The sequence below is a fragment of the Pogona vitticeps genome, chromosome 2 (genome assembly GCF_051106095.1).
Source record: "Pogona vitticeps strain Pit_001003342236 chromosome 2, PviZW2.1, whole genome shotgun sequence".
NCBI lineage: Eukaryota > Metazoa > Chordata > Lepidosauria > Squamata > Agamidae > Pogona > Pogona vitticeps.
The window spans coordinates 124,464,233-124,482,888 of NC_135784.1; the positions used below are offsets into that span (position 1 = coordinate 124,464,233).

Below are 18,656 nucleotides of genomic sequence, written 5' to 3' on the forward strand. Positions count from 1 at the left end.
TCAGTTTAAATGCTAAGCATTAATGTTCTAAAGATGTGTACATTGTTTGCAAACACCACCTGTGAACCTGGGCGGTTGGTAATGCCCTGCTGTGTCTACATGTACTGCTGACGTTGATTTTGCTGGTGCATAATGCGTGAACCAGTCCTTGCTTAAGCCTTCCTCCTAGACCTGGGGGCCAAGCTTCCCTTTTTTAAAAAAGAAATCATGACCTAACCAGCTGTTCCTTGCCTGCCTGGCTGCTGTCTACTAATTAACGCAGTGAAAGGGGTTGAGATCCTGGTAGCCTGCTACAACATGTTTACTTGATGTCCCACTTCCTCTCTGCCTTGGACACCCCCAGCCCAATCTGCTCTGTGTAGAGCTTTTAGTCCTGATCCCTGATTGGGAATTACCATCTGCAATTAATATCCATTTGGATAATTGCTCTACAGCAGCTGCTGTGGAGGTGGATCATGGATTCTAGGGTGATGAATTACTGCCACTGTTTCCCTGAATGGGTTTCAAGCTGACCATGAGGAGGGGGTCAATCAGATACTTTTGGGGCGGAGCTGCTGGTTCTAAACATGCAGCTTCAACTTTCCAGAGTAGGAGCTAAGCAAACAACTTTCCATCTTTCATGGGAGGTGGAAATGCTAAAGGAGATCTCTCTCTGGAAATAGGTAAGGTGCATGTTTTACTGGCCACAGTGGGGCTAACTAGAGCTGTGTAGTGTGATTACGTTTTGTTTTAAAAGACTGGATACATTTTGGGTAAGAACTGTGCATTATCTTTCATAATTACACTCACACTGCTCCACACCTGTCAGTAAAAAAATAATGTATACATACAGCAGTATTGTTAACAAAAGTTTGTTGTAGTCTGTATTGGCCATAAGTTGCACACAGCTTTGAAGAAGGCATATCCAGGGCAAAGCCATTGTCAGCTCAAGAGACAAAATGTCACCAACATCACATAATTCTTCAGGCAATTGCCTTAGCAATTTCTCTTTCTTACCACTTCTTCCTGTCACTGTGAGCCCCTTCCTCTACTGGAAACAGAGATTTTCCTATTGCATGATCCATGCTGCCGCTGCTGCATTTTTGTAGGGTTCTTCAACAAGGTTGAGACATGGTACTTCCCATAACCAAGCTCTGTCCCTATCATCCTGAAAGGGGTGAAGTGGCTCTTGCTATTTTTGCAGTTATGCAACTAGCCCCTAATGCTGTTTAAAGCCTTGCAAGCAGCCACAAGCAAAAGCTGTTTAAAGAGTGACTTTAGAATTGTTTTGTTGCTCGCATTTCAACCTCATTTCCTAATTACTGGACAGGCTCCAGCAACACCTTCTGGACCCATCTGCTCTGTGCCAGCTAGCGCATGTGGAGTAAGAACAAGGATGCTATTAATTGCAGACGACAAGAATTATTAACTATTGATAGAGAAGGCTGCAACTTTGAACCAAGGGTCTCAACTCAATTCCAGCTGAGCTCTTTAGACTGCCTGCCTATCCATGGGTTACTCCCCTTGCTCTCCCTGTCAGGAAGAAACGAACACGGAGAAAACGCAAACAGAAAAGAGGTTGCAGGGCCGGATTACGAGTGAGGCTAGGTGAAAATTCTCACAAGCCTGCATTGCCAAGCCTTTTTGTTTCAAATGTTGGATCTCTACCCAGCAAGACTGAGGAGGTGGAACATGCTATCTCCCTGCAGAAAAATATTTGGGGTTGTAATAGAACTACAAGGACGCAGAGTACATTGAGCAGACAGGACTATCGGATCTGGGAAGAGCAGAGGTGGTGGGGTTTTGTGTTTACACAAACAATAACTGGAGCACGGATGTTAAAATAATGGATATTCACTGTTCTCCTGATTTGGAGTATTTGACAGTGAAATGCCACCCCTTTTACCTGCCTCGTGAGTTTAATGTTGTTATAATAACTCACAACCAATATATATACCTCCTGATGCTAACATAACCACAGCTACGAGTTGTTTGTTAACTGCGATCAGCAAACAGCAGCAGGCTTACCCAGATGGAGTGCTGGTGGTGGCAGGTGATTTCAATCAAGCCAATTTAAAGACTGTCCTCCCTGAGTTTCATCAGTATGTAGACTGTCCGACTAAAGGGAAAAATGCCTTGGATCAGGTATATAGTAACATCATGCATGGATATAAGATGAAACCACTGCCTAGTTTGGGACATTCAGATCATATATCTCTGTTTTTGATTCCATCATACAGACCTCTTGTTAACAGAATCAGACCATCAATTAGAGAAATACAAGTGTGGCCAGTGGGTGCATCCGAGCAACTTCAGGATTGCTTTAGGAGCACTGAATGGGCACTGTTTGAGGAGGGCAATGTTGATACTTATACCTTGACAGTACTGTTTTATATCAAAAGCCTTATCAATGTTGTTACTACCACCAGACAAGTATGAGTGTTTTCTAAGAACAAGCCTTGGCTAAAAAGAGAAGTGCACCTTTTACTAAAAGCCAGAAATGCTGCTTTTCATTCTGGTGAAGTGCTACCGTATAGAGAGGCCAGAGCCAAATTGAGAAAAGGTATTAGGGATCCAAAGCTATGTACAGTGGGAGGATTGAGCAACATCTTGAGAGCTCTGATACTCCTCAGGTATAGCATGGCCTGCAACAAATCACAGGGCAGAGTAACAAAAACAGTCTGTGTAGCAGCAGTGATTTTTTGGCTGAGCAGTTTAATCAATTCTTCAGTCGTTTTGAGGTGGAAACAGGAACAACGATTATTCTACCACCTACTATCTATAGTATATCACTAGAATCTACCATCAAAAGACAACCACTACTACTGCAGATTTCAGATGTGAGATGCGTTTTCCAGAATATTAACGTTCGAAAAGCAGCTGGACCAGATGGAATCATGGGACAAGTTGTTAGGGGCTGTGCTGCAGAATTAGCTGGAGTTTTTACGGATATTTTCAATCTATCCTTGCTGCAGTGTTTTGTCCCCACTTGCCTGAAGACATCTATTATAGTGCCAGTCCCCAAGCAGTCAGCTGTGATATTTCTCGATTATTATAGACCAACAGCTTTAACATCTGTTATGAAATGTTTTGAGAGATTGGTGCTGCATTATATTAAGGCTAGTCTTCCACCTTCTTTGGACCCATGGCAATTTGCATACAGGAGAAATAGATCTACTGATGATGCTGTGTCCATTGTTCTCCATACTGTATTGAGTCACCTAGAACAACAGGAAACTTATGGGAGGCTGTTGTTTGTGGATTATAGCTCTGCTTTTAATACTATTCTACCCAATAGGTCATTTTTTAAAATGATCAACCTGGGATTACCTCAGAAAATTTGTGTGTGGGTAAAGGACTTTCTGACAAATATGCCACAGTCAGTAAGGATGGGATCTCACCATTCTTCTACCTTGGTACTAAGTACAGGAGCTCCCCAGGGCTGTGTGCTAAGTCCCTTCCTCTATTCCCTGTACACACATGATTGCACCCCACTGTATAACACCAATGCAATTACTACATTTGCGGATGATAAGACAGTGGTGGGGTTCATAAATAAGAACAATGAGTCTGCTTATAGAAAATAAGTACAAAGGTTGATACTGTGGTGTAAAGAAAATCTTACACTTAACATTAAAAAAACCCTAAATAACTCATAATTGATTTTAGGAAGAAGAGAAATGTACATTTACCACTGTACATAAACGGTGAGGAAGTGGAGAGGGTAGGTAGTTTTAAATTTCTGGGCACTTACATCTCAGAGGACCTCTCACAGACTATAAATGCCAACATGCTAGTGAAGAAGGCACAGAAGAGGCTGTATTTCCTGAGAATGCTTGGGAAGTTAAATTTATCTCAGCATTTATTTCTGTCCTACTATCGTAGCACCACTGAGAGTGTCCTAACCTATGGCATTCTTGTACGGTTTGGGAGCAGCTCTGTAGTGGACAAAAAAGCTCTACAGAGAACCATTAAAATTGCCCAGAATCAATCATCGGGCTCCAGCTATCAACCCTGGATGACATCTTCACATCTTGCTGTCTGAGAAAGTCACACAACATCCTTAGAGACTTTTTCCATCCTGCTCACAACTTTTTTGAACTGTTGCCGTCTGGCAGAAGATACAGAACAATTAAGACTCGGACCACACATTTTCTGAATAGTTTTTATCCCAGAGGTGAAATTGCATTTAATAATCAACTTGAAGATCACCAGCAGCGAGCAGTTGGACAGTGTTATTTAGCCTGCGGTGCAGATGTGTGTGCTCTTAGTGGGGGATTTTTAGTGGGTGGGGAGTGTTTGGTGATTTTTTATGTGTGTGTATGTGGGTCTGGTCTCTGGGTGTCTGTGTGAATTTCGTATGTGTATGCTATGTATATACTTACAATGACAATAAATTTATTTGAAATTTGATTACATCATCTGCACTCTACATTTTTAAAAAATTCCCATAGCTTGCCTCTCAGTAGATCCGAGGTGTATTATTTAATTTGGCAATGCAGGTATTTTAAGTCCCACCCAAAACTCTCTTTTCTAAATTCACATCACAGCTCCTTTAAGAAAACACTGTTGGCTGTGAAGAGAGAAAGCAGTGAGGAAACTTTCACAGCACTTAATACACATAGACATAGGCATCCTTCAGTCTCGAGAAACTATGGTAATGTGCTCTGAATGGAGGACTTGGAACAGTGTCTAGTGTTTTGACGCTGTACGCGAAGCTGGAGTGTCCTCTCCAGGGCATGAAGCCTGGGTAGAATAATATGGAGGATAGGCTGTTACCCAATCAGCAAATCCCCCCTCTCCACATCACTGAAATAGTCCAAAGGAAAGGCAAGAGCCAATACAACTGGTTTCAGCGACGTCGCAGGAGTTGCCAGAACGACACGAACTGCTTCTGGGACTCCAGCTCAGGCTTTTGCCTCAAGGTTTACTCCTGAAGCCTTTTCCATCAGTGGATATAGCCACAAGGCAGGGGAGGTTTGAAGTCAGAGTTTTCCTTCTCCTAGATGAGCTGCCTTCCAGGGCTGAACAAGTCCCATCTACCCGGCCTGTTCCCTCATGGCATGGACGGTGATGGCAGCACCTCAGTGGGGGTTTGAAATAAGAGTTTTCCTTCTCCTAGATGGGCTGCCTTCCAGGGCTGACGAGTCCCACCTGCCTGCACTTAATAGGCCACTCTTTATCATTCATGTATGGGACATGGTGGCGCTGCGGTTTAAACTGGAGAAGCCTCTGTGCTGCAAGGTCAGAAGACATGACGGAGTGAGCCCCCATCGCTTGTCCCAGCTCCCGCCAACCTAGCAGTTCAAAAGCATGCAAAATGCAAAATAAGAGTAGATAAATAGGTACCACCATGGTGGGAAGGTAACAGCGTTCCGTGTCTTGTTGCACTGGCCACGTGGCCACAGAAGATTGTCTTCAGACAAACGCTGGCTCTATGGCTTGGAAACGGGGATGAGCACCGCCCCCTAGAGTCGAACACAACTGGACACAAATTGTCAAGGGGAACCTTTCCCTTTCCCTTTCCCTATAATTTATGCCAAACTCTTTAATTTGCCATTTTTCTTCAGTGACAATTGCTCTTACAGCAATTCTGTAGGGCAGACAAGTAGGTGTTTGTTATCCTTTATGTAACACTGGTCGAGTAGGAGTAGCTTGGCATGTACTTTGTAGAGTCTGTAAGCAAGTACAGGAGTCCTGTGCTAGTAAAACAGAAAAACGGGGTCATGTTTAGTACGGCCTCATGAATGTGCAACATTCGCATACGTTTTGGGGCCAGCTCCATGGGAAGAATGGGTGGTACATGCCTCATATAATCAAGGAAGTTACAGACTAATCTGACTTCTTTTCTGACTTCTACCCTAAGATACCATCCTTCCCTTTAAGCACAAAATAGCTGCTTCTTACAGCTAGAGTTTGCAAGAGAATACTGAGTAACTCTTAATGAGGCCAGACCAAATTTTAAAACTGTTGAAGACAGGGCTGGGGTTCTGTGCCTCACCTAGACCTTACACTAGCAGTCAGGACAAATTAGATATGCATACAAAGTCACTATAACCACTGTTAATGTATTAATCATATACTGATGGCCAAAGTGATGTGAAATCCTGAAGGACACAAAACTCACATTCTAACGATATTCTGCAGGTTCTATGAAGATGTCACCCAATCCTTTTTTTAACCTTGTTCTTATTTCTGCTAACTCGGTTGTAATTTTTCTTACTCTGTGCTCCTCTCTCCATACCCACTCCCACAGCTGAACAAAACAGGTCTGTATCACAGGAAAGTGCTACCACCCTTCTGAACAGTTCCTCCCGTGCATTAGGGCCTCTGAAGTTGGAATCCAGTCCCTCCAGAAACAGCCTACTTGCAAAAAGCTATTTTAATGCATTACACCTGCGTGTACATACATACATCTTCCTTCTATGTCTGGTGGTCACCATTGCCCTTTTTTTCTATCAAAAATGAATACTTTTCTCCCTCAGGTATTCAATTTTGCTTTCTATCTGCAGCTTCTCATCTCCCTTTGTTACCAATGCTTCCTCAGGGAAATCCAGCACTATAGAAACATGCTTTAGATAAGTTGGCAAAAGGCAACAGCTGTCGATACTAACAAGGCTCCAGGGGCCACAAAACTCTATGGGACCCAGATTTGGAAGTGGATGGGAACTGGGGATCGCACAATTGAGAAGAGACTATGTGAGACAAGACAACAGCTCCTCCTCACATGGTGGTGGCGTCTTGTGAGAAGCATCTCAGGTAAGGGTGTAGAACAGCTGGAGTTGGGATACTGACCTGAACATTGATATGTCTTTGGTTTAGGAAGAAAGAATGAAAGAAAAAGTTCTGGTGCACCTTTCCATTGTTGTTCATTAAGTGCATTGCATATCAAAAGGAGAAGGGAAACTGTAGATGTGGCAAAGCAATTGCCTTTTTTTTTTAAAAAAAAGTTATTTTAAAAAAGGCAATTAAAAAGTAAATGCTTTCCTAGCCTCTCATATTGAAAACGACTAGAAAGCAGATGGTAGGAGATATTTCACTGTTTGATGACTGTAAAGATCCTGCCAATTGGAACAGATGGTACCAGACCAGGTGAACAAAATTCTGACCTAAAGTAAGGCTGCTTCCTGTATGCTGAAGACAGATGGGGTAGGTTTAAAATGCAGTGTCATCTCTCTCCCCATGTTTGCTTCTTCCATGTAGCCCCTTAATGGTGATCAACTTGGAGTGTAATTCCTGCCAGTCTGATACAAATTGGAATATCCATTCTTGGCACCACTAGGTACGGTCCTTGATTTCATTTCTTATTGCCGTACCTCCTGTCCTGTTGCTATCAATTAGGAATAAGGGTTAGAGATTCAGGTTAAGCAAATAACCCAGGGAGACAGCTGTTCATGTCCATGATTTTGAGATCAACAGGGAAATCTTCAGAAATGGAGAAACAAAGTCTTGCTTCCTTTCAGCCATTGAGAACACCCACATCAAGCATCAGGCAAGCACCCAGGCCAGGTTCTAAAATGTCCCCTTAAGTCTTGATCTAACTAAGGTTCATATTGAGATTCATCCCAGCAAAGTTTATAGCAAATCTTACCTGAGCTGAACGTTGCCTCACATAATGTGAAATATACAACAGTTATGTGAAAACCTAGCAAAGGTAAGATATCTGTGGAAACAAGCATGTCATGGCTGGTGTGATCTTCTTCACATTCCTGATAGAGCTCACATTTGATTGACAACAACACCATCAAAATGCCTTGAAAAATCTTCACCTTCACTTCTGTTTTTACTTGTTTCATATCTTTCTGCCTTTCTGATTAAGACTTAAGATGTTTGCTTTGGGATTTTCAAATCAAAGTGATCAACCGCTTGCAAGCAAATAAATAAATGCTGGAGGCGGCATTGGGGCAGACGGGTGAGATGCAGATATTCTAATCAACAAATTTATGCTGCTTGCGAGTTTTTGTTTCATTTTGTTTTAATGTCATATTTCACCAAATGTTTCTGCGAGTATCAACCTTTGCAATAGCCTAAGGCCTTATTGATGAAATATTTTAGTAGCTGGACCAAAATTTTAATGTCAAAAAAATCTAACGGATCGAGCTACTGTTAAAAAGATAAAGTTGCATTTGATCTTTTTCCCTCCCTAAGGAAATTTTACACCACAGCATAGTTGGGATGACTGCATATCAGGTTTGACCAGAGCTTGGATAGTAACTTTTGGAATTTTAATTCATTATGTAATTAATGCATTATCATTAACGTTACCAAAAAAAGAAGAAGAAAGAAATGCAGTTACAGTACTTATCATGTTGTTTTATCCTTTTTTGAGTTCAAGGATGGCTCCATCTCCTCACAAATAATGAAAAAAGTAAGGAGGAAGTATTACTTTTTAAGTGGGAGGAAATAAGAGTGTTACCGTTATGTCTCCTCTTTTTTTGCAAAAATATATATATATATATTATGTCCTCAAAGGTGTATTACATTATAGGTAACATAGTTACTTGACTCTGGTTCTGTTTAACTGCCTAGGTGCTCTTTCCAAAGACAGCCATTGCCATTGGCATTATGCAATTCTTACAAAGGAAGCTTTGTATGAAAATATATAAATATAATTGCTTGTTTTGAAAATCATATGAGAACAGGTGAAGGAGAGAATTGCAGGCTATGCTGCAACCCTTTGCAGGGCCAGATTAGGTCCATGGGCCACAATTCCCCACCCTTGGCTTATTCAGGCATCTTGAAACAGAGGTATCTACAGTAGCTGTCGATATATCGCTTGCATGCTTTTCCCTACATAGGAAATGTGTCTGGCTAAGAAATGCCATACAGTATTATATGCCATATAATGAGGCATATAAATAATAAGAATTAAATAGTGATGTGCTGTCAAGTCAAACCTAACTTATGGCGACCCTTTTCAGGGCTTTCCAGAGAGAGAATATGCAAAAGTAGTATTGGAGCCTCAGCTTCAGGATCTGTCCTTCCAGTGAGCACTCAGGGTTGATTTTCTTTAGAATGGATAGGAATACATCCAAACATACATTGCTACTGGAAAAACCATAGCTTTGACTATACAGACCTTTGTATACAATCAGTCAATTTTTATTTGCGGCCTCCGACCCATTAGGATACATACATGTAATATTTAAAATAAATGGAAGCAATTAAAACATTTCAAGATAGCTAAAACAGTATAAATTAATAAAATAGATTACCCATACATTGTTTTTTATGACGGGGTTAGGTAGAGGTCAAGCTTGTCTTTCGTATTCTTTGGGCAGAGAGCAGGAATTTGGCCACTGATTTGGTGGTTATCTTGTCTGTGTCACTAATATTTTATATGCCAAATCAGATTCCTACCTGGGAAAGCATTCATTATAGGCTCGAGGAATTTGATACACTTATTTCTGTAAAAATTACACTCAAAAAGGCCGTGCTTCAGAGTTTCGATTTCTCTATCCTCATAAGGACATAATCCTTTTTCATAAAGGGTGCCAGAATATCGGCCATCTAAAACTGCAGATTGGAAACAGTTAAATCGGGCTCTTGAGAAGACATGCCTGTAATTATTTTTTAATAGTCAAATTCTCCAAATATCTAGCACTTTGCTAAAGGAGATCTCTTTCTGGAAATAGGTAAGCTGCATGTTTTACTGGCCACAGTGGGGGAGCCATGTAGTGTGATGACTTTTTGTTTAAAAAGACTGGATACGTTTTTGGTAAGAACTGTGCATTATCTTTTATAATTGCACTCACACTGCTCCACACCTGTCAGTCAAAATAATCCATACATGCAGCAGTGTTGTTAAACAATAGTTTGTTGTAGTCTGTACAAAGGATTTGAAATTTGGCAGTTTTACTCCTTTCTCTAGGATCTACCATGTCTCCAAATTTCATGTACAACAATGCAAAAATGTTATAGCTGTTTTGGCTTTCCAGTGCAGATTGTTACCCTGACTTTTCAAGTGTAGGAATTTATTTTGATGGGGCACAATTGCTATAGATCCAGTTGGTGTACATTCCAAAGCTCCCAGATGGCCTCTAAACTGAACTGGGGAAACCAGTGCGCAATCCAAGCTTGGGTATACATTATTTACTAAATGGTCAGTCAGCTGCCTAAAGCTATTTTGGCATATGCTTGAATTTCCTATTTGAGATACACATGCTGTAGTTCTTAATGATTTTGTTATTTGTAAGTTATCATCGAAGTTGTTTTATTTGTGCTTGTTTATCTTGTTACTGGATCTGCATTTGACTCGCACCGGCCCTTCAGACTATGAATGTTGGTTGCATGACTTCATGGTAGGAAGCATAATGTTCACAGCATTGGTTTACTATCTTTATTGAACATATCATGTGAAAGACAAGGCAGTCCAGGTTACATTTCATTATTAGCTCAACATCTGTCACTGTCACAATGTTCTATTTTAAAAATCAGATAGGGGATATGATAGCAGCACCTTTGAAACTAACAAACGTATTTTAGTGTGAGCTTTTGTGGACAGCAACCCACTTCCTCAGCAATATGGAGTGAAACATTGAGGCTATGGTTTATAGATGCGGCATCTATCTCTGGAGGGATGGCTACGTAAAATGGTTTATTTGGTTGGTCTTACTCTTTTATTGCATTCTACCTCTTGCTCAAGTTGCTGATCCATAACATTTTTCTGCCTTAGGCAAGGCTAATAGCCACCCTATTCCCTATAAGAAAGAAAGTAACTTGCAGTTGAATCTTCCTGCTGGTGATGGCATAGTAACTTCCTATGACACCTGAACACAGAGTAGTAGTTTTTTTGGGGGGGGGCTGGGCACCAGTAGAGCCTGTGTGCCATGTGCAACTCTGTCTGCCAGAGCAGGGGAATGGCCAGGATCCCAGGAACTGCTCAGGCAGTTTATGTGACTCTCTGTGATGGTAGAGCTGGCCCCAGGCACACAGTACCAGGATCATGATCAATACCGAAGCATGGGGTGTGGGTGAGAGCCCTTTCCAAAACTTATTGCCCTTGTTGCCCACCCAGATGTCTGAATACAGTGGTGCCCCGCATAACGAGCAATTCGTTTAAGGATGAATCTGCATAGCAATGTGTTTTTTGTGATCGCAAAAGCGATTGCATAACAATGTTTTAGATGGTAAAACATCGCTTTGCGATGATCGGTAAGCGTTTCGCTTACCGATTATCGCATAACCATGTTTTAAGAACAGCTGATTGGCGGTTCCAAAATGGCCGCCGGGTGAAGAAAATGGCCACCCACTGTGTTTTCGCGCCCTTTCCTCGCTTACCAGGCAGCGAAAATGGCGGCCGCATGGAGGATTTCCACAGAACGGTGAGTTTTTTGCCCATAGGAACGCATTAAACGTGTTTAAATGCGTTCCTATGGGCTTTTTTGCCCCGCGTAGTGACGAATCTACATAGCGACGATTTTTTTGGAACGGATTATTGTCGCTATACGGGACACCACTGTATCTGTGTTCATGGCTGAATGATATTATCATTGTCATGTTATCATAAAAGGTCTGTCAGAATGAATGACATAATTGCCCTCCAAGGCAACAACAACAATTGTGGCCAGTTTTTATTTTATTTTTTTCATGCTGTGCAGTTAAGGACACCTGGGTTAACAAGGAGCTGCTTGTCACAAATTTCTTAGGTAGGCAACAGGGAGTGCTATTACAAGAGGTGAATGAGATGTGGAATGGATATGGCATACACCCAGTATTAAGTATGTTGAATGTCTTCATCATCCTCATCATCATAGAACTGCAGAGCTGAAAGAGAACCAATGGATCATCAAGTGTCTTCACCTTCATCCTGTTGTCTGTGTGCCTGACTTTGCACCACTACAGACAGAGAGAGAGAGAGAGAGGAGTGAGGTGTTATTAACAACAACTGCTGGTCAGCATGTAGAAGAATGGGACCTATCATTTAGGCCTAGCATGTTTGTCAAAATGGCCAGTGCACGAATGAAGGTCACCCTTCCATGTTCACACTAAATCACAAAATAAAACCAGCTTCAACTTCCAATTCAGTGTATTTATTACAGAATCCAACAGCCATTCAGACATCGCTGAGTCGGTTTTGAAATAAAATGAACAATGAATTAATGAGTATTACCTACTACTGGGAGAAGGAAAAATGTAGAAACAATGGGAATGGAGGAATAGAGCAGAAGGGGTCATAGATGAATTGTGTACCACAGCCTTCCCACACTGAAGCCTCTGTCTGCATTGGACTACAACTCCCATCAAGTGATTATGGGAGTTGTTGTCCAAAACAGATACAGAACACCAGCATGATGAAGGATAGTCTTCACAACATCTCAAGACTCCAATTTAGCAAATTAGTTAGCTTTGTGTGAGTCATGGCTGTGAAAGAAAACTGATCCACTTGGAAATTTTCCAGAGCACCTTTGGTTAGGGCTAGTGCCTTTTCCCCTGAGTAGCCTGCCTTTTCTTTAAGGGTCTCCTGTGATCTCAAAGTATCTCTTCCTTAACAGTTCTAACTTGACAGGAAGTGATGCAAAACAGATGCTTTATGCTCAATCTTTAGATGCTTGTATTGGGTAGGGAAGTTGGGTTATAGAGAAGCAGGGATGAAAAACAACCAGATTTGGGGCTTTAGCACCATTTTTAAAAAAGATACAATAGAGCAGCAGCACCTATCCTCAGGGATTCTATAGAAGTACAGAATTAGTTATATAGAAATATGGTGATCTGAAATAATCCTCCCTCCCTCCCCCCCCCCGTGTGTGTGTGTGTGTGTGTGTGTGTGTGTACAAACACAACAGCAGTTTCCATGACATAGCTGCTCCAGTCATATTGTTTCCTCCTGCCTTAGACAGGCACTCACAGTGGCAGAAGAGCTGTGGAAAGAAGGGAGAAAGGGATAGAGAAATGTATAATGTATTTTTTGGTAAGCTGTTCTGTTTATGATGCCCAACTCTACTTGTCTCTTAGCGTACCTGATCCAAGGCTTCCACTGCAGTGCTGCAACATTACCTGCAAAGCAAGAACATGTCGACCCAGGTAGGTAGCCTTTCCTGCAAGAGGCAAACCCAAAGTCTATCAGGGTTGCGGAAAAGGTCACTACGGGACTCAGGGTCTTGTTGGGGGGCAAGAAAACAGCAGTTCCTGCAGCTGTCAGAGCCACAGACAATTGCACAAGACCCCAGATGGTTGAGGAAGAAAAATGAGAGAGAGAAGAGCACAGTAGATTTTAAAGAATGTGAAAATGCGGGGGGGGGGGGGGGGAAGGGGAGAGAGAAGGATAATGAAATGGAGGGCATCAACTTTTCCTTTCCTTCTTCAGCTGGTCCCTTAATTCCTGACGTTTTTGTAGATCATGAAGAAGAGGCTTAGAGGTACAAAGCCCCCTCAGAGGTTGTTTCTCTGCTCACTGCGGGCCTTGTCCATGCCTGGTCGCCCATACCAGGCCCTGCCTAGTGGCTTCCTCGGGGACTATGATACCAGCACCCGCTACACCAGCATGGTGCCTTCCAAGACATCTTTGTCGGTGAGTGACTTGACATGCTGGGATGCCCATGTGCTTCCCCACCCCCACCCCCGGTGCCTTCATGCTGGGCCTCATCGTGCTCTGTCCCTGCTTTCTCTCTGTGAGACACCCCCTGCTGTTAGGGTCAGCCCTTATCCCCTGCTTCCCTTACCAGTCATACACATGGTGACCTAGAGCTTCCTGCCAAGACTTGCTGGGCACACTGCCTAGTGTAGCAATATGGCACTGCCTTAATCTAGATCCAGGAACTGGTGCCACAGTTGATCCTGCAAAGCTGTACTAATTCCTGGCATTCCCGTGCCCCAAAAGATCCACTTGCCACCTGTGGGGCTCAACAGCCAGCCAACTACAACAGCTGGGCCAGGTCAAATTTTGATACTCAACAGCCCTTCCTCCCCCTGTGGCCAACGGAGGTCTTAGGCTCAGTGCTCCAGACCCAGCTGGTCCAGGGCTGTGAGGCAGCTTGAGGGCCAGAGTTCACAGCTGTTGGCCACGTCCTGAGGTCTAGAGGTGACAGAGCAAGCAGGCACAAGACTGAAGGGTATAAGACAGAAGTAGCGGTGGCACCTTTGGCCCTCCAGATGCTCTAAATTCCCTCGGATGCCCCAGCCAGCATGGCCTAATGGCCAGGGGAATTAAATTATAGCTGAAACCATCTGGAAGAGCAAAGTTTCTCCACACTAGGTGTAATATGATGTACGCAATTCATGTGGAAGGTGTCATGTCCAACATGAAATGGAGTGTCTCATAATGTTTTCCAACCACTGGAAGCTTAGTACAAGGAAGCAAGGTATATTAAATCCTGTAAGCAGCCAGAAGGAGGAGACATCAAAATAAGGGCTACAGAGTCACACAAAGGAAGAGTGGCTGCTGACTTTACTTCCACTGCACCATACCACACATGTACGCACCCACACAGGCATGCTCATGGACATAACAGTTACAACACAGTCACTAATGAAGTGTGTGTTGGCTCTTTTTGATACAATTATCCGGGATAATCTTTATGAAGATTATGGGGATCGGATGGATGGAGCAGATTGGACGCCTGTGTTTATTAAAATATGGATTTTGATCCCTTTGTGGGGACTGAAGCCATGCGGGGGAGGGGTGGCATTGAGCCGGGGAAAGGAGGGGGGGGATGCTTAGTGCTGCAGCAGTTCTTTATAAATCACTAAGAGCAGCGTCAGGGCATCAGGGCTGGAGTAGTGGCCAGAGGGCGCGTAAAGTGCACACACAGCCCTGAGAGGTCCTGTGCAACCAAGTCACAGAGATAAACAGCTTTTATCCCTGGAGGAAGGAAGGAACCTATTTTGAGCAGTGTGTATAGGAGGGGTGTTGTCGACCATGACTACGGTAGAAGCCAAAGCTGAAGAGGAGGAAAAAAAAGAGCCAGATTCAGAGCCCGCCTCAGATCCGGTTCTAGCTCCTGAGGAAGTGCCACAGGTACCGCCAGAGACAGCGCCAGAGGCAGCCCCAGCAGCAGGATCCAACCCATCAAGCGGGGTAAGGTTGAAGCACAACGAGACATCTAAATGAGGAGTCCATCTGACCCATGGGGCCGGTTTTTACAGTACCGTATGCCTTGGGGTTTGGTCTTCCGCAATCTTCCGAGTCTGAGCCTCAGAGGAGAAAAAAATTACTTTTAATCTTAAAAAGGATTGGTTGATATAATTCAAAGTTCTGAAAGTTTACTTTTTTTGGACTAGAACTCTTAGAATCTCCCAGCCAGCATAGAGGTTTCTGGGAGTTTTAATCGAAAAACATGACTTTCCCAACTGCGGGGTGGCAATGCTCTGGTAACAGGTGGGAGTTGTGATTGCTAGAGACCTAGGGGAAAGAAAATGTTTCACTGACTCTGTGCTGGTACCATTTTGGCATATCCAGTTCTACTGGCTCTCTTTAGCAACCTCCATTTTAATGCTCAGCTATAATCGTTCTATCCTTTGTACATGTTCTCGCTTTATGCTGCCCATCCTATTTCCCCTCCCCGTAGGCTCAGGCCGATCCTACTGTTACACACTGAGCTGCATGTCTCAGATGACTCAACTGGAATATCATGAAAGGGAAAGAAATTATTAGGGATTTTGTTTATTATTACTTTCTTTTTGTTTCCTGGAAAAGGCATTTGCAAAGTTTAATGTCTCGGGTATGAAAGCAACTCAGCTGTGGGTTAGTACAGAGTACCATACAGTGTATAATTTTCTCAGGTGGGAGATAGACATATTTACTGATTCACCTCAGAAAGCAAATATCTTGAGCTGGCCCTGCCCAGAACCATTCTTGGTTGGCACCACCAGTTCTACATGTCTAGTGTGTGTTTTCTATTGTTTTAAATAATCTTTGTTTGCATGAATGGCATGCAAATGGCAGGATCCATTATTTCACAGTCCTGGTGCATTTGGGTCAGAAGTTGCTCCCATCAGGTTTTGATTCATACTAAGAAATCTCCCTTTTGTTCAAATATGTCATTTTGACAAACTAAGGAGTTGACGAATTGATTTTAACTCTACTAAAATGCTAATGACAATTAGCTACGAAGTAGACATAAATTGAAAACACTGAACTACAAATCCTACAGGTATTCTTTGGAGATGTTTTTATATTCTTCCCCAGGCTATTTCATGAGTGTTAAAGAATAAACAAGCTTGATACTAAGAAACCAGATGAAGTATGTTTGTTTAGAGCAGTTCAAAAACATGGCAAACTATTTAAGGAAGAGATATCAAATCAGACCTATGTCTGCAGTAGCTTTCAGCCTTTGAGCCTGTGATGTATAGCTTGGGAGCATTCGTAAGGGCTGTCTAATATCTTCGCTGCCTGAGGAAAATAGTCAGATGGTCCCCCTCTGCATTCAATGTACAAAAGACGACAGGACTGCGAGTTTAACATTGCATTAGCACCAGTTTTATATGGGGGGGGGCAATTTACTTCAGAAGAATTTGAATTAAAACCTACTGACTATACATTGTACAGCTCAATGTGTGGAAGCGAGGTGTGAAATCATCTTTATTTGAGCCAGGAATCATCTCTTTTTTCCCCAGTCAGCTTTAAATTTAAAGTTTAAATTTGCTCCAATCAGGTTGATATTGATTTTGTTCATTTTCTGCCAGTAAATTGCCTCATTTGATGCAAAGGGGAGCTTGTGGTGATGTCATTTCCCCTCAGCCAAACACCCCTAGTCTCTGCAGGGTGTCTTTAAAAAAAACTCCAACCAATTCAGCATTGGAAGAGAGTTTTGCTTAGGGCACTTAGAAGAACTAAATGAAGAAAAAACAGAGAACTTGAAATGACCAATTAACACCTTGTTAAGTCAGCTTCTGCTGTTGGAGTTCTCTGCCAACGGAGCCCTCTGCCTTGCCCTGCTGACTCCTGTAAATTGTCGTCTGGACAGGTACAGCAATTTCACCAGTGGAAATCCAATTTGATAGAGTGCAAGTACCTTGTGGATCAAGTTGTGTTTTCCCCGCTGTGTAGTTTCATCCTGAGGTAGCTTCTTCCATGCTATCTGAGGATGATCGGCTAGTTTAGGGGTGGCGTAAGATCTGTTATACAGCACAAACAATTTGTTTCACCAAGAAGGGAAAACATCTATGGGGTCTAGAAAAAAAGTTAAGGTCTACTACTGCTACCCCCCCCCCAGTATAGGTTGCCCACGTTAGTTGCCTCACTCTGCCTACTGGTAGAGTTGACCTTGCCTTGTATTCTACTTCTAGATCTAGTGTGTAATTCCACTAATAAACTCAGATATCCGCAGCCAAATCCTTCCAATAAACATGGTCTCTAATTCACTGTATTCTCTCCTTCCGTACAAAAGGGTGACCAAACCGCACTGATTGTTAGTCAGTCCTGTCCGGAGCAGATGAATGACTTTAATTCCTAATCCTAAAACATCCTGGCTCCATCCCTCTGCAAGCTTTACCAGCATTGTAGCCTGAGTCCCTTCTGCAGAAGCTTTAACAATGCCAGTTCTTAGTTGCTGATTTCCAACAGAAGGCATTATTCTCTTTCACTCTAAAGCAGTGGTCCCCAACCTTGGGCCTCCAGATGTTCTTGGACTTCAACTCCCAGAAATCCTAGCCAGCAGAGGTGGTGGTGAAGGCTTCTGGGAGTTGTAGTCTAAGAACATCTGGAGGCCCAAGGTTGGGGACCACTGCTCTAAAGAACAGTACTTTCTCAAACACAGAAACAGCTGAGAGCTTCTCGTGCACTAGAGAGCTAGAGGGGTCTTCCTTTAAAACCCTGGTTGCAAACATTCCATTCCTGGGTGTTAATTGAGACGGTGGTGGCTGACCAGTTGTGGTGTTCTTAGAGGAGACTGATGATCTTGATCCATTTCAGTCAGGGTTTAGGTTGCATCATTGTACTGAAACAGCACTGGTTGCTCTACATGATGACCTCCTAAGGGAAGCTGCCGGGAAGTATAACGTTTTTGGTGCTCCTGGATCATTCTACTGCCTTTGATACCATGGTATCATTCTGGGAAGATTATCAAGTTTTGGGATCCGGGGGCACAGTGTTCCAGTGGTTCTGATCCTTCCTTGATGGCCAAATCCCAGATAGTACAGCTTGAGGATGTTGTCTCGGTCCCTTGGAAACTCTGTTATGGGGTCTCACAGGCAAAAATTATTTCCCCAATACTTTTTAAAACATCTACATGGAGTCACTATGAAAAGTTGTTCAGAGTTTGGAGGGGTGTGTGTTGCCACTAGTATACTGATGACAGACCTTGAGTGCTGCCTGGTCTTGATAATGGAGTGCATGAGGGCCAATAAATTGAGACTGAATCAAGATATGATGGAGAGCCTGTTGCGGAAGATTCATCTGGCCAGTTAGAGGGAAATCTACCTGGTCTGAATAGGGTCAAAGTCCCCCTGAAAGATCAGGTTCTTAGCTTGGAGGTGCTCCCAGATCCAGCTCTCTCCAAGGAAGCTCAAACATTGTCTTTAGCCAGGAGCACCTTTTATGAACTTCAGTTAATTGTCCAGTTGCACCCCGACCTCAACAGGAACTGCCAAATAATATTGGTTCATACATTGGTAATCTCAAAAACAGAGGTTTATGCTCTCTACATAGGGCTGCCCAGTATGAAAAGTCCAGCAGGTCCAAAATGTAGCAGCCAAACTAATTTTGGGGATTAGTAAATTCAATCACATATCCTCCAGTC

General features: G+C 42.9%; 1 protein-coding gene across 6 annotated transcripts in view; it reads left to right on the forward strand.

The window, feature by feature from the left end:
* The first annotated feature begins 582 nt into the window (after window positions 1-582).
* PCP2 (Purkinje cell protein 2) overlaps window positions 583-18,656 on the forward strand; it is a 43,726-nt gene continuing 25,652 nt past the window's right edge. For 3 of the 6 annotated variants that reach the window (XM_020796289.3, XM_020796291.3, XM_078385880.1), the window contains exons 1-2: window positions 12,796-13,002; window positions 13,316-13,489. In XM_020796289.3, the coding sequence (XP_020651948.3) occupies window positions 12,991-13,002; window positions 13,316-13,489 (186 nt within the window). In that variant the 5' untranslated portion in view covers window positions 12,796-12,990. Of the gene's footprint in view, window positions 663-12,498; window positions 13,003-13,315; window positions 13,490-14,629; window positions 14,996-18,656 lie in introns of those variants that run through there. The other 3 variants (XM_020796290.3, XM_020796294.3, XM_020796292.3) reach the window with 3 other exon arrangements.